Source organism: Ornithorhynchus anatinus, chromosome 11 (genome assembly GCF_004115215.2).
Source record: "Ornithorhynchus anatinus isolate Pmale09 chromosome 11, mOrnAna1.pri.v4, whole genome shotgun sequence".
Lineage (NCBI taxonomy): Eukaryota > Metazoa > Chordata > Mammalia > Monotremata > Ornithorhynchidae > Ornithorhynchus > Ornithorhynchus anatinus.
In genome coordinates this window covers 14,581,554-14,596,956 of record NC_041738.1, presented here as the reverse complement: position 1 = coordinate 14,596,956, position 15,403 = coordinate 14,581,554, and the positions used below count along the sequence as shown (strand labels likewise).

Here is a 15,403-nt window from a genome sequence, read left to right as displayed (position 1 = left end):
AGCTCTTACTATGTGCCCAGCACTGTTCCAAGCACTGGGGGGGATACAAGGTGATCAGGTTGTCCCATGTGGGGCTCACAGTTTTAATCCCCATTTTACAGATGAGGTAACTGAGGCACAGAGGAGTTAAGTGACTTGCCCAAAGTCACACAGCTGGCAAGTGGTGGAGCTGTGATTAGTACCCATGACATCTGACTCCCAAGCCCGAGCTGTTTCCGCTGAGCCACGCTGCTTCTCTGCCTACTTAATATCTTAATATCATACTCTACCAAGCACTTAGCACAGTGATCTACTACACAGTAAATACTCAGTGAATGCAACTGATTGATTGATGGATATTTAATGAAGAAACATGTTCATGCTATTTGGTGCAAACTCTTCAAATCCTGGGAAAATCACGCTCTAGGTTGGGAGTTGAGACTTTATTCCTTCTTCAAACAATCAATCAATCAGTCAGTCAATGGTATTTATTGCATTTTTACTGTGTGAAGAGCAATGGACAATACAGATCTCTCTGATAGAGCAATGGACAATACAGATCTCTCTGGTAGAGTGCCATGGGGATTTTGAACAATCACTCTAACTTCCTGGGACGATCTCGTTGCTTGTGTCTGTGTGCCTTCCTCAGTTTGTCTAACTTGGCTGCTGATCGAGGAATCACTGCAGGAGAATGGTCAGCTCGTCTGCTGACTAACTCAAAGTGATCCCAACTCAACCACCTGTCTGCTATGTGACCTTAGGCAAGTCACTTCACTTCTCTGTGCCTCAGTTACCTCATCTGTAGAATGGTGATTGAGACTGTGAGGCCCAAGTGTGACAGGGAGTATGTCCAACCCGAATTGCTTGTATCCATCCCAGAACTTGGTATAGTGCCTGGCACACAGTAAGCACTTAACAAATACCATTATCATTATTGTTATTATTATTATGATCACTTGATCAGTAGTATTTATTGAGGACTTACTGTGTTCAGAACACTGTTTTAAGTGCTTGGAAGTGTACAATACAACACATTTGGTAAATGCGTTCTCTGCCCACGAAGAGCTTACAGTATAAAGTAGGATAATAATTGTGGTATTTCTTAAGTGCTTACTATGTGCCAAGCACTGTAGTAACTGCTGGGGTAGATTCAAGGCAGTCAAGTTGGACACCTTGTTCCACAGAGGGTTCACAGTCTTAATTCCCATTTTTTAGGTGAGGAAACTGAGGAACAGAGAAGTTAATTGACTTGCCCAAGTTCACACAGCAAATGAGTGGCAGAGCCAGGATTAAAGCCCAGATTCTCTGTCTCCTAGGCCTGTGCTCTATTAACTCGATCATGCTGTTTCTTGTTCCACTTGTTCTGCCCTTTAGGAGGACTCCTATGTCAGTCATCATCATTGTCATGATCATAATCACCATCCTCATTATCAGAACACTTTATTGTTGGCCTTCTGAGAGATGTTATCTCTCAGGGGCTTGGTGATCATCAGTTAATCAGTCAGTGGTATTTACTGAGTGCTGAGCACAGTACTAAGTCCTTGGGAGAGAACAATCGGTTAAGTTGGTAGAAAGTTTTTCTGCCCACAAAGAACTTACAATCTAGAGTAGAAGACTGACATTAAAATAAATTATTGATAGGGGAATAGGAGAGTTTAGGGATATGTAATTAAATGCTGGGATGTCGAAGGTAGAGTGAATATCAAGTTCTCAAGACATAAAGATCCAAGTGCATATGTAGAAAGCAAAGTCAGTGGGAGGCTGAATGGGAGAAATGAGGACAATGTCAGGAAAGGCCTCATCATCATCATCTTCATTATTCATATTTATTGAGCACTTACTGTGTGCAGAACACTGTATTAAGTGCTTGGCCTCTTGGAGGAGGTATGATTATGTGATCATGCCCAAGAAGAGAAAGATGTGACCATCTCTGAACTCTACTTGAGGGCATGGTTGGCCAGAAATTGAAGACAAGCACTCAAGAAACAGCTACCAAAAATGTCAGGATCTTGTTAGCCCAGGGATGGGAAATTTTATTAGGGAAATATGTAGAAAAATACAAAGAAGTGAGAATGCGGAAGACATTGTAGGCTCAGAGGATTAAGTTCACTGGAACCTGGGTGGGCGATTCCTTAAGGAGAAGCAAAAGGGGCAGATAAAGTTCTCCTACACTGCCCTTTTTCCTTGCGAGATTCTAGGTGAGATGAAGTGGTGGTTGAGGGTTGCATGTGGGAGGTTGTGATGAGGGACAGAGGTTAGAGCAAAGGCCATTCCAGGTCTGGAACTGCAGATTCCCCATGGGTCTCTGGTGGCGAGAAGAGCAGCAGCAGGGAATACCGGGAATTCAAGTGGGGGTCATGGACTGGAAGCGGTTGGTTGCCAGGCGGGATGCTCACCAACAACATGATGGGCCACAAGTAGGGCGGCAGCAAGGCTGGCAGCAAGGGGACACGCAGCACGTTGGGCGGCAACAAGTTGTCTGGCAACATGTGGTTTGGCAGCAGGTTGGGGGGCAGCAAGGCTGGCAGCAGCTGGGCACACAGCAGGGTCGGGGGCAGCAGGGCCTGCAGCAGCTAGACAGGCAGCAGGAAGGGCGGCAGCAAGGCTGGCAGCAGCTGGACCCGCAGCATGGCGGGGGACAACAGGGCCTGCAGCAGGTAGACACACAGCAAGCTGGGCGGCAGCAAGGCTGGCAGCACAGGGAGAATCTTGGGAAGCCACAGAAGCTTGTGGAGCAGCAGTTGCAGGTCATGGTGGCAGGGATTGTGATAGGTCTTCAGGTGCAGGAAAAGTTGCTGATTTTTGGCTGCCTCTAGGGCCCTAAACCTGTCTTATATACTCCCCTGGGGACTGCTGTGGTGAGAGCAGGATCATGTCCTTGTGATTGTGTCCTCATTTACTGTAATTAATAAAAGGAGAACTAGGTATTTCCCCATGAAATTTCCTGATTCTCCTGAGGAGGAATACTGTACTTCCCAAGAGCACTGAGAATCATCCAATCAGATCGTGGCTTCCCAGATCACATTCTTTTCCTCTGAGGAACATCATTTCCCATCAGCCGGCTTCTTCCCTACCCAACCTTGGGCCATGGGTCTGTCACATGACCACCTGACTATTGGACTCAGGTGACACACTATAATAATGATAATAATAATAATAATTGTGGTATTTGTTATGTGCTTACTATGTGCCAGGCACTGTACTAAGCACTGAGGTAGACACAAACAAATCAGGTTGGACACAGTCCCTGCCCCACAAGGGGTTCACAGTCTTAATTCCGATTTCACAGCTGCAGTAACTAAGGCAGAGAGAAGTTAAGTGACCTGCCCGAGGTCACACAGCAGACAAGCGATTGGAACCCACATCCTGCTGAGTCCCATGCCCGTGCTCTACCTAATAGGCAATGCTGCTTCCTGCACTGAGTAATGTAGGTCCCCATTTCTACTGGGGGAAATTCCTACTGGTGGGACATCATCAGGATGAATGATCTGTCTGGCAGGTTAGGAGTCTGCTGGTGAAAGAGAAGGACAGATTCTCTTCCAGGTAATTTTAGCAGGGGATGGGCCTGATCTTTTTAGTGGAATTTGTTAAGTATTTACTATGTGCCAGGCATGGTACTAAGCATTGGGGTAGATAGTAGTTAATCAGGTTGTCCACCATCCATGTCCCACTTGGGCCTCACAGTCTTAATCCCCATTTAGAGATGAGGAAACTGAGGCATAGAGAAGTAAAGTGACTTGGCCAAGGTCACATAACAGATAGGTGGCAGAGCCAGAATTAGAATCCAGGTCCTTTGGACTGCCAGACTGTGCTCTATCCATTAGGCCACATTGTATCTTTTTTGTGGACTGTGGGAGAACAGAGAGGATTGGGTCTGAGCTACATAACTCTGGCTCCTGGGCAAGAATGTATTGGCCTAAATGTTTGCCTTGGTTTCACCAAAATGAGCCTATTAATAGTACAGGATCACTTCTCCATCCAGTAGACCCAGAAATAGAGCAATCTGGGGGGTGAGGGAGACTGATTTTGAGGAAAAAGTAGAAATATCAGGTTGAGGCTAAAAGTCTTAAAGAATGATGACACCAGTCTGGCAGACAAAGTGGTGTGATCAGCTGGAGAACTTGGAAGCAATTCTACTCTTGACAGGGATTCAAATGTGTCTGTGATCCCAATACATTGGGAATTAGTCCTCTACTGCTGTTGGGAAAGGAGGTGATCTGAATTTTCATGGTCCTGGCCAAGCAGAGGAACAATTCCTTTCTAAACGACAGAATTATAACCTTCATCCTATATGGTGTCCCAGGAAGCAAGAGAAAGCCAGCTGTCTTTCACCCGCCCAGTTATAGAGCCTATCTGGGGAAATGAGCCTAGGGCTCTGGAAGTCATGGGAAAATCTAGGAAGCTGTGGTTTGGTGGGGATTTGGAGACCTGCCTCATTGTTCCTGGATTGCCTTCTTTGAAGTGAGACTTCAGTGGTCTTGAAATCCCTATGCACCTCCTGCGTGTCATCTTCCATAGAAATGGGAATCAGTAGAGTCAATTAAAGTGACCTTCTTTCTCTCCTGCTTGCCAAAGTAACTCATGAAGTCACTTGAAAGAGAACTAAGATTCCCAAGGGTCCTTGAATCAAAGAATCATTGCCAGGGATTTGAATGACTCGGTCTTCAAGAATTCACCTCTTTCATTACTGCCACAAACCTAGGACTTTCTGATTTGTGCCCTAGAAGTTTGCAGTCCAGCTGGCCAATCCCAATTCCAGCAGTTGGTGGCTCTGAGAAGATTCTCTTTTGCTTTTCTGCTCTACCTTACAATGACTATCCCCAAAGACTGAGAGTCTCCCTCACAACCTGATCCCTTGTACTCTAGCAGTGAGAGATCTTAACCATTTTAATTAGTTTCTGGTTAAGAAGACAAACAGTGAAGCATTTTGGTTGCAGTAAAATAAGTACACGGGAGGCTCTGTAACCCCTTTGGTTTCAGGATACATATAACCCAAAGCAGTGGGCTCTTTCAGCAACAGTTCGTAAAAGAAAGCCATGAATAAATGCCTTTTCAAGAAAGATGTTGACTTTCACCAAACTGGAATTCCCCTCAAGTTCTTCTACAGTGGAGCAGGAGGATTTTCCTAATTTGCAGATGCCCCCGTTCTATTTCTTCCTGCTCATCACGGCCCTTCCTGGAGGAAGCCCAGCCAACTCTACCGAGGGAGTCTTATTTTCTGGCCCTGGCTTTCTGGACCCTGAAGTGGAGAATGCTCATCCTGATGGTTCATGGAGTCCCTTCCCTACCTAGCCCACCCCTCCCTTTTCCTAATCCTCCATTAACAGCTTTGTTCCAAGTAGCGACATCAGCTAAGTGACTGACATGACATTCATGAGTTTTGCGATTGGAGAGTGATAGCAAGTGTCAAGGACTTTGAATCTCACGATGTGAACTGAGTTAGCTGCTCTGCCCACCTACCAGTGAAGTGCGGCACTTAGAACAATGCTTGGCACATAATGAGGGCTTAACAAATACCATCATAATTCTTATTATTATTAAACTTCAAGGTGTATAAGGATCAGGTGATGTTGGGACATACCCTCAATCACCTGGTTTAGCATGAGGCAGGAATCGAGGACAAACACTCAAAAAATAAAAATTCACAATGCCAAGGTATTTCTGTGCTGGGAAGGGAAATTTAATTAGAAGAAAGTGGGGTCAAGATACAGATGAAGATCTGGAGGGGAAGAGAGTGTTTCATGCTTGAAGGATTCGGTAATCAAAGGATGAGGCAGGGATTTCACAGAGTGGATGGCTGCCAATACAGGACACTTCCTTGTCCCTCTTTGGATTGACAGGCTCTCAATGTGCCAGGCAGAGGATGGGGAGAATGAGATGTCTTCCAGGCTTTTGACCTATGATTTCGGCTCTGTTTGGAAGTAGGTGTCCACTGCGATTGAGGGCAGTCGTTAAGTTGGAGCCAGGGCCTTGTTCCATGGAGCCGAAGATTGTGGGTATCATGTTGATGTCAGGCAGTTTGATTCAGGGTGGGAAGGCAGCACAGTCTTTCTCCTGGGTGGCTTCAGGAGGCCGGTGAACTTGGGCACTGTGTGGATGGTCATTGGTTGCAAGTGCTGATGGGAGGGGAGATGGTTCAGCAGCAAGATGATGTACAGCAAGTAGGGCGGCAGCAGGTGGTTCTGCAGCAAGTGGTTTGGCAGCAAGCCGGGCGGCAGCAAGGCTGGCAGCAGCTGGGCACACAGCAGGTCGGACGGCAGCAAGTTGTTCGGCAGCAAGTGGTTTGGCAGCATGTTGGGCGGCAGCAAGGCTGGCAGCAGCTAGGCACACAGCAGGCTGGGCGACAGCAGGGTTGGCAGCAGCTAGTCACACAGCAAGGTCGGGGGCAGCAGGGCCTGGGACAGCAGGGCCTGCAGCAGGTGGACACGCAGCAAGGTCGGGGGCAGCAGGGCCTGCAGCAGGTAGACACGCAGCATGTTGGGCGGCAGCAAGTGGGTTGGCAGCAGACCGACTGACAGCAAGTGGGCCTGCAGCAGGTCGGGCGGCAGCAGCTGGTCACACAGCATGTTGGGCGGCAGCAGGTGGTTCTGCAGCAAGTGGTCTGGCAACAGGTCGGTGGGCAGCAAGGGCTGCAGCAGCAACTAGGCTGACAACAGGTCTCTTGGCAGCAGCCTCTTCCGCAGCTCAGGTCAGAGCAGACGGATCCACAGCAGGAGTTGACCATGGTGTCGGTTAGTTCAGGGTCTGGTGTTGTTTCAGAGGAGGAGGAGATTCCCAAGTTTGAATTCCTCCTTGCATCCTGTGCTCCTTATATACTCTGTTTTGGAGGTGAGTGATGGCCCAGTGACCAACAACGGGGCAAGTTGGAAAGCAACAAGCTGATTGGCAATTAAGGTTTTAACAAGGAGCTGTGGTCAGGTCCAGGGAAATGATGATCTTTTGTGGGTACCTTGGTAACAGCTAATCGGCCCTTGTTTCCCAAGGACCAGTTGTCAACTTCCCCTTCTCCTATGGAATGTCTTCTCACTTTAGCGATTTTCCCGCCACCGTCAACCATTGTCCTGTCAGGTGACTGTGTGACCTGACATCACTTTCTCTCTCTTCCTTGTGTGGAGTCCACTTTGTGACCCATCTGGGTCACATGGGGTGAAGGTCCCCATGATGGGGAAATATTCAGGATCAAAGGAAGAAGGAATGATGGTTGTGGGAAAGCCGGAAGGGCAGACTGAAGGGCTCTCAGTTGGGAGTCACTAGGGAATCATGAGGAAGGAGGTGGCTGAGTGAGTGATGTCAGCTTCTCAGGATCCTGAAAGAGAACTTGCCAGCTTGCATCCATTCCTTTAGCCTCTGGCCAATTGACTTGAGGCTGCAGGACATTAGATCGGCCGGATGATATGTACAGAGCAAAAAGCCGATTGATTTGGACACGTTAGTGTCAGGTTAGCCAGAATTCTCAGCAGCTCCTCCCCCAGTTCCCTGTTGGCAAGGAATGCCTGTGATTTAGTCAGTGCAATGGAGAGGATAAAGACCCTCCCCCGCTTCCCCATCAAAAAGAAAAACTGAGTGTGAACCAAGCTGAGTTGATTCCCTGGATACCTTGGCATACTACTGCTCTTCAGCGGGGTTCAGTTCTGGAGTAGATTTATCAAAGGAGAGGGAAGCAGCTGACAAGATGGGCCCATGGGTCTGATCCTTCTCTTGGCTTCTGACTCTCTCTGAATCCTCCCTTGTTGAAATTGCAGGTTGTACCGTGACCTGTGTGAACGCAAGAGACATTCTTGGAGAGCACAGCCCTGTTAATTTCATATCAACCAACCTATCGTATTTATTGAGTGCTTACTGTGTGCAGAGCACTGTCCTAAGAGCTCAGGTGCAGGTAGAAACGGCAGCCGAAGGAAAAGAAGGCCTAATGTACGATGTCACCCATCTGGCAGACTAAGTGTTGGGATCATTCTGGAAAACCTGGAAGGGTTTCTACTTGCAACAGAGATCCAAACAGTCTCTGATGCCAGAACATTGGGAATCTTGCTTGCCTACTGTCGGAAAGGGTAGTGATCACCATCATCATCATCATCATCATCATCATCATCATCATCATCGTTATAACCCTCCTCATCAAAGGTATTTATTAAGCTCTTACTGTGTGCAGAGCACTAGTAAGGCTTGGGAGAGTGCAATATAACAGAGTTGATCGATACGTTCTCTGCCCACAATACTTACAGTCTAGAGGGGAAGGCGGAGGTTAACATACATAAATAAATTATGCGAATGTACATAAGTGCTGTGTGGTTAGAGGAGGGGTGAATAAAGGGGTGTCACGGGGGTGAATCTGATGCTATTTCATTCCAGGAAGGTCTTGCTGGTCGCATCTGCGTACCTAACTTGGGTTACTACATTTGGCTGCACTTTAAGGAATGGTTGCAGGAGAGTGGTTAGTTTGGGCCGATGATCAGGTTGAAGTGATGCTTGTTCTGTCCTTTTAGCAGGCTCCTAGGTCAGCCATCCCTCATCATCATGATCAAAACCACAATCTTCATCAGTAACAGCTTTTATGAATGGTATCCGGGGAGCTGAGCATTGTAGCATGGGCCTGCAGGCCGTGCCAGGAAACTGAAAAATGTAGTCATGGCAGAATTCTAGTCAGGGGCATATCTGGTGAGAAACTAAAGAGAAGCATTCAAGGAATAACAACCAGAGATGCCAGGATATTTTTACATCACCGATGGGAAATTTTGCTAGAGAGCAGCCAGGCAGCCAAGCCTGAAAAAGTGAGAGGGAGCGATCAAAGGGATTAAATCATTACAGGCTCAGAGGAAAGAGTTTCCTGCAACCTTGTGGACAACTTAAAGCCGGCACAGTGGAAGAGCACGGGCTTTGGAGTCAGGGCTCATGAGTTCGAATCCCAGCTCTGCCACTTGTCAGCTGTGTGACTGTGGGCAAGTCACTTAACTTCTCTGTGCCTCAGTGACCTCATCTGTAAAATGGGGATTAAGTCTGTGAGCCCCACATGGGACAACCTGATTCCCCTATGTCTACCCCAGTGCTTAGAACAGTGCTCTGCACATAGTAAGCGCTTAACAAATACCAACAAATACCAACATTATTAAAGAGAAGTGAAAGGAGCAGAAAAAGCTCTCCTCCATTGTCCATGTTCTTCATAAGATGTCATGAAGAGATTTGAGATGTCAGGTGAGATGAAGAAGTGGTTGAGGATCTCATGAGAGATTCTGTGAATGAGGGGAACCAGAGTTTAAAGTGAAGCCCATCTAGTTCTGGGACTAAGGTTCCACATGGGGCTCTTGAGACGTGTAGGGCAGCAGCGGGGAGCTCCTGAACTGCCCCCCAAAATGCCAGGAACCACTGATGGGGTCTTGGATTGGAAGCAGCTCTTTGTGGGGCAGGATGCTCAATGGCAAGATGATGGGCTGCAAGTAGGGCGGTAACAAGTTGTCCGGCAGCACGTGGTTTGGCAGCAGGTAGGGCGGCATGGTGGGGGACAACAGGGCCTGCAGCAGGTAGACATACAGCAAGCTGGGGGGCAACAAGGCTGGCAGTACCCACATAGGGAGAAACTTGGAAAGCCACAGAAGCTTGTGAAGCAGCAGTTGTAGGACACAGTGGTAGGGGACGTGATGGTCACTCATGTGCAAGGAGAAATTTCTGATATTTGGCTGCTTCCTTGCCCCACTGCCTGTCTTATAAAGAGAAGCAGGGTGGCATAGTGTATAGAGCGCAGGCCTAGGTGTCAGAAGGTCAAGGGTTCTAATCCTGGCTCCTCCACTTGTCTGCTGTGTGGCCTTGGGCAAGTCACTTCACTTCCTTGTGCCTCCAGTTACTCCATCTGTAAAATGCAAATTAAGACTGTGAGCCCAAAGTGGGACAGGGACCTGATTACCCTTTATCTACCCCAGGGCTTAGAACAGTGCTTGGCACATAGTAAGCACTTAACAAATGCCATCATTATTATTATTATTTTATTATTATGTACTCCCCTGGGAGCTGCTGTAGGGCAAAGGCAGTATCACTTCTTGTGAGTCTGTGCTAGTTTACCATAATTAATAAAAAAGTAATTAAGTTTTTGCCCATGAAATGTACTGAACAGGGATTGTCTCTATCTGTTGCTGAATTGTACATTCCAAGCGCTTAGTACAGTGCTCTGCACATAGTAAGCGCTCAATAAATACTATTGAATGAATGAATGAATGAGCACCTTCGGGAGGACAATTGTATTTTTCAGAGGCTCTGGGAGTCATTCAATTAGTTCTTGGCTTCCCACATCACATTCTTATGGTCCCTTGTCTCTGAGGAATCACTTCCCATCAGCCAGCTTCTTTCCTCCCTGATAGAGAAGCAGCGTGGCTCAGTGGAAAGAGCCCGGGCTTGGGAGTCAGAGGTCATGGGTTCGAATCCCCGATCTGCCACTTGTCAGCTGTGTGACTGTGGGCAAATCATTTAACTTCTCTGTGCCTCAGTTCTCTCATCTGTAAAATGGGGATTAAGTGTGAGCCTCACTTGGGACAACCTGATTACCCTGTATCTACCCCAGCGCTTAGAACAGAGCTCTGCACATAGTAAGCGCTTAACAAATACCAACATTATTATTGCAGAACATGTGTCTGTCACTTGACCACGGGACTTTTGGGCTCAGACAACAGACTCTGAGTACTGTAGAAATCCAGTTTCTACCAGGGGAAGATTCCACTGCTGGACCATCATCACGGTGAATGAACTGCTCTGCAGAGTGGAAGGCTGTTGTTGAAAGAGGAGGTCCGCTTCCCTGCCAAGCAATCTAATAATAATAATAATAATGATTATAATAATTATGTGCCGGGCACTGTACTAAGTGCTGGGGTGGGTACAAGAAAATTGGTTAGACAAAATCCCTGTCCCACCTGGGGCTCAGAGTCGCAATCCCCATTTTCTAGGTGAGGTAACCAAGGCACAAAGAATTGAAGTGACTTGTCCAAGACCACACAGCAGACAAATGGTTGAGCTGAGAATAGAACCCATGACCTTCTGACTTCCAGACCCATGTTCTATCCTCTACGCCATGCTGCCTCTCTGGAGGGATGAACACAATTTTGTGAGCGGTATGAGGCCAGCATGGACTATGTCTGTGCTATGTAACCCGGCCTCTTGGCAAGAATGTATTGAACAAATTCTCTGCCTTTGTGTGTCTAAAATGAGGCTTTATATTGTCTGGGATTGCTTCTATGCCCAATACCCTGGAAACAGAGCAATTAGGGAAGGATCGAGTTTTTTAGAGCAGATAGAAATGGCAGATTGGAACCAAAAAAACATAAAGAACACTGTCACTGGTCTGGGGTTTCTTCTTGACATAGATTCAAATGGTCTGTGATTTCAGCACATTGGGAACATTCCTTACCTGGTGTCAGGAAAGGTGAAGGGTAATATGGTCAGGGTCCTCAACGAGAAGAGAATCAATTCCTTTTTAGCCCTTACTGGATAATAATAATAATGACACTAACAGTAATAATCATAATAGTATTTGTTAAGGACTTCCTATGTGTTAAGCAGTGTACTGAATATTGGAGTAGATACAAGATAATCAGATCCTGCATGAGGCTCGCAGTCTAATTAAGAGGGAAAGCAGTTGTTGATGCCCCATTTTGCAGATGAGGGAACAGAGACCCTGAGAAGTTAAGTGACATGTCCTAGGTCACTCAGCACTCACTCTGGATCCTTAAATGCACCATTAACTTCCTGGCAGCTCATTGATTCTCTTCCTCATCTAACTCCCTCTTCTTTTTTGCTAGCTCATTCCAAGTGCTGCCCTCAGCTAAGGGTTTGAACCTAATTCATGAGTTTTGACGTTGGAGGGAGTCACAATACTCAGTGCTTTTGAGTCTCCTGGTGTGGGCTGGGTTAACTGTCTATTAACATTTAAGGTTGATGAACTTAGGGACCAGATAACATTGAAGTGTGCCTTCTAGCACCTGGTTTATCATAGGGCTTGGCCAAGAATCAAGAACACACACTCAAAAAATAAAGACTCGTGATGCTAAGATATTTCTGTGCTGAAAAGGGGAATTTTATTAAAGTGGGTTCAAGAGAGGCATAAAGATCTAGAGGTGAAGACAGTGTTTCAAGGTTGAAGGATTCAGCATTTTGTATCCTGGTCCATGAGAAAGGTATTTCACAGGCAGGATGGGTTTCCAGGGGACAATACTTTGTCCCTCTTTGGATTGACACAATATCACGGTGCCACCCGAAACGACGTAGAGAAAGATGTCCTTTGGGATTTTGGCAGAGAGCTTTGGGGGTTTGGAATCTGGTGTCTACACTGGTTGAAGAGGGTGGCCGTCAAGTAGGAGGCTGGACCTCATACCATGGTGAAGAGGACTGTGGGTTCTAGAATGTTGTCAGGAGGCTCAGCTATTTGCAGGCAGGTAGCACAGTCTTTCTCCCGGGCAGTTTCAGGCAGGGCAGAGAACTCAGCTTCCATGGGAACGATCATCGGTTACAAGCAGTTGGTAGGAATGGAGGTTGTTCAGCAGCAAGATGATGCACAGCAAGGAGGGCGGCAGCAGGTGGTTCTGCAGCAAGTGGTTTGGCAGCAAGTTGGGCGGCAGCAAGGCTGGCAGCAGGTGGGCACACAGCAGGTCGGGCGGCAGCAAGTCGTCTGGCAGCAAGTAGTTTGGCAGCAGGTTGGGCGGCAGCAAGGCTGGCGGCAGCTAGGCACACAGCAGGGTTGAGGGCAGCAGGGTCTGCAGCAGCTGGACACACAGCATGGACGGGGGCAGCAGGGCCTGCAGCAGATAGACACGTAGCAAGGTTGGGGGCAGCAGGGCCTGCAGCAGGTGGACACGCAGCAGACTGGGCGGCAGCAAGTGGGCCGGCAGCAGGTCGGGTGACAACAGCTGGTCACACAGCACGTTGGGTGGCAGCAGGTGGTTCTGCAGCAAGTGGTCTGGCAGCAGGTCGGGGGGCAGCAAGGGCTGCAGCAGCAGCTGGGCTGACAGCAGGTCTCTTGGCAGCAGCCCCTTCCGCAGCTCAGGTCGGAGCAGACGGATCCACAGCAGTTGACCATGGTGTCGGTTGGTTCAGGGTCTGGTGTTGTCCCAAAGGAAGAGGAGGAGATTCCCGAGTTTGAATGCCTCCTGGTGCCCCATGTCCTTTATATACGTTGACATGGTGGTGGATGGGGCTGCTGATCCAGCATTACAGACCTCTTCCTTGCCATCTCTGGGCCAATTAAAAAACAGCAAGCTGATTAGTAATTTAGGTTCTGCCTAGAAAGTGTGCTCAGACCCATGGGAGGGATAATCTTCTTTCCTGTAGATCTCAGCCACAGCCAATCAGTCTCTTGCTTCCCAAGGAAGAATTTTGAACATCCCCCTCTCTTGAGAAACATCTCCTCACTCAGCCACTTCCTTGCCACCAGGAACCATAGGTCTCTCACATGACAAGTTTACCCTACAGGTCTCTCTCTTTCTCTCTCTCTTCTATAGGTGGACATGCTATGAACCAAGCAGTGTCTAGTTCACATGGGGTGGAAGTTCATTCATTCATTCATTCATTCAATAGTATTTATTGAGCGCTTACTATGTGCAGAGCACTGTACTAAGCGCTTGGGATGAACAAGTCGGCAACAGATAGAGACAGTCCCTGCCGTTTGACGGGCTTACAGTCTAATCGGGGGAGACAGAATCGGGAAGTCCCATGATGGGGCAGCCTTCAGGATTAAACATCTTCCTGGAGGAAAGAGTGCTGGTTGGGGGAGAGCAGGAAGGTCACCCTGTTGGACATTCAGTGGGAAGTCACTAGGGAACCTTGAGGAAGGAGGTGGTTGAGTGAGCAACATCAGCTGGTCAGGATCCTGACAGTGAACTCCTCAACTTATGTCCATTTTACCTGCCTCTGTCCAGTTGACTTGACCTGCTGGACCGTAGGTTGGACATGATGTTATGTAAATGTAAAAAGGCCTTTGAAGTGGACATGTTCTGCCCAAGTTGGAGGGACCCTGGAGCTAGAGGCTTCTAGGAGGAAAGGTCTCCTTAAGAATCGATGGAAAGTTCATCCTGAAACCCTTGTTCTTAGGCCTTGAGATATGGGGATGATGGAGTGGTCTGTCATTGGGAATGATGTAGTCCAGAGACTACAGGACTGAAAGAGAAATGGATTATTGTGCAAGAGACTTGTGCAAACCTCTCACGCTCATCCATGACAGTCATATTCCCATTTGTGCCAGAGTGCAGCAAGCGAGGAGGAAGGCAGGGGTGCAGTATACTGCTAAGTGGATGTGCTATCTTTTCTCACCTTAGCCAGGTTCAGGATGGTCTGGGACTGGAATCCAGGTCCCCTGATTCCCAGAACAGTGTTCTTTCCACCGTACCAGTGGCTGGGCTTCCAGGGACTATTCCTGATGTCCACTTGCATGCCTCTCTGATACTGTTGGTGGGGCTATTTCATCTGGACCCCTGGTGATGATAACAGCTGGAACCATGCCAAGTCCCAGGTTAGATTGGTCAAGGGTGAGGGAGAAGTTGGTAAGACCAAGAGGCATAGGGGCATAATCCAATTATTCTCTTGACCTCTGACTTCGTCTGAAATTGCCGTTGTTGTAACTGTCTGTAGGTTGTGTCGTGACCTCTGGGGTCAAAGGAGCTATTTTGGAAGAACCTGTCGCTTGACGATTTGATATGTGAATCTTCCTTATTTTGGGAGCAATCGAGATTCAGTTACAGTGTAGTAAAAATCTATGGTCAATCTGAGGTTGCACCTGCATTTTATTTCCAAATCCCTTCTGCCTGATGACTGCTGCCGGCCTGTTCAATTCATTCCTTGCTGATGTAGACATCACATTCTGGTTTTTACATTTCTGTAAACAGAGTAAATCATTGCATATTTCTTTGAATTGAAGAACTTCTTAGGAGAAGCAGCGTGATCAAGTGGATAGAGCATCAACCCGGTAGTCGGAAGGACCTGTATTCTAATTCTGGCTCCTTCACTTGCCTGCTGGGTGATCTTGGACTTGACACTTACCTTCTCTGTACCTAAGTTACCCCCTCTGCAAAATGGGGATTAAGATCATGATCCCCATGTGGGATCTGTCCGACCAATTTGCCTGTATCTCCCCTAACGCTTAATACAGTGTCTGGCATATAGTAAATGCTTAACAAATACCGCAATTAGTAAAGAGGGGTGTCTGTGCCACCTGGGCGAATCGTTCAAATGTCGGGAAAACCACACTTGATTTGAAGAAGGAAGCAAGACTTTTTTTTATTCCTTCCCCTGGGTCTCTTATAACTCTAGGTTGCTGATTATCAGGCAAAAGTCCTTTCAATCTAGAGTGACTTCCCATAACTATTCCTCCCCCTTCTCCCCCTCAGTGGAAAGAGCACCGCTCTAAGAATCAGGAGACCTAGGCTCCAGGCCCCAATTTTCTTGTAGCTAGCTAAGG

The 15,403-nt window shown here is 47.6% G+C and overlaps 2 protein-coding genes across 4 annotated transcripts; both read right to left on the bottom strand.

Annotated features, from left to right (window-relative positions):
* Window positions 1–6,115: 6,115 nt before the first annotated feature.
* On the bottom strand, window positions 6,116–6,703 carry LOC107546794 (keratin-associated protein 4-4-like). Of its 2 annotated transcripts, XM_016227025.1 has the most exons (3): window positions 6,385–6,703; window positions 6,219–6,315; window positions 6,116–6,161 (listed from the first exon to the last, which is right to left on the bottom strand). In XM_016227025.1, exons 1-3 carry the CDS (start codon window positions 6,701–6,703, stop codon window positions 6,116–6,118), a joined length of 462 nt encoding a protein of 153 aa, XP_016082511.1. The 2 variants fall into 2 exon arrangements, with proteins under 2 accessions (XP_016082511.1, XP_016082510.1); XM_016227024.2 differs by having other exon boundaries at window positions 6,116–6,703.
* Window positions 6,704–12,490: 5,787 nt separating this feature from the next.
* LOC100088634 (keratin-associated protein 4-4-like) lies at window positions 12,491–13,098 on the bottom strand. 2 transcript variants are annotated; one of them, XM_039913512.1, is made up of 2 exons: window positions 12,818–13,098; window positions 12,491–12,664 (listed from the first exon to the last, which is right to left on the bottom strand). In XM_039913512.1, the coding sequence occupies exons 1-2, from the start codon at window positions 13,028–13,030 to the stop codon at window positions 12,491–12,493; spliced, it is 387 nt and encodes a 128-aa protein (XP_039769446.1). In that variant the 5' UTR covers window positions 13,031–13,098. The 2 variants fall into 2 exon arrangements, with proteins under 2 accessions (XP_039769446.1, XP_016082512.2); XM_016227026.3 differs by having other exon boundaries at window positions 12,491–13,098.
* Window positions 13,099–15,403: the final 2,305 nt, after the last annotated feature.

What these genes read in the sequence shown, in the direction of transcription:
- LOC107546794 (XM_016227024.2), bottom strand. Translation starts at nt 6,703, where the DNA reads ATGGTCAACTCCTGCTGTGGATCCGTCTGCTCTGACCTGAGCTGCGGA.
- LOC100088634 (XM_016227026.3), bottom strand. Translation starts at nt 13,030, where the DNA reads ATGGTCAACTGCTGTGGATCCGTCTGCTCCGACCTGAGCTGCGGAAGG.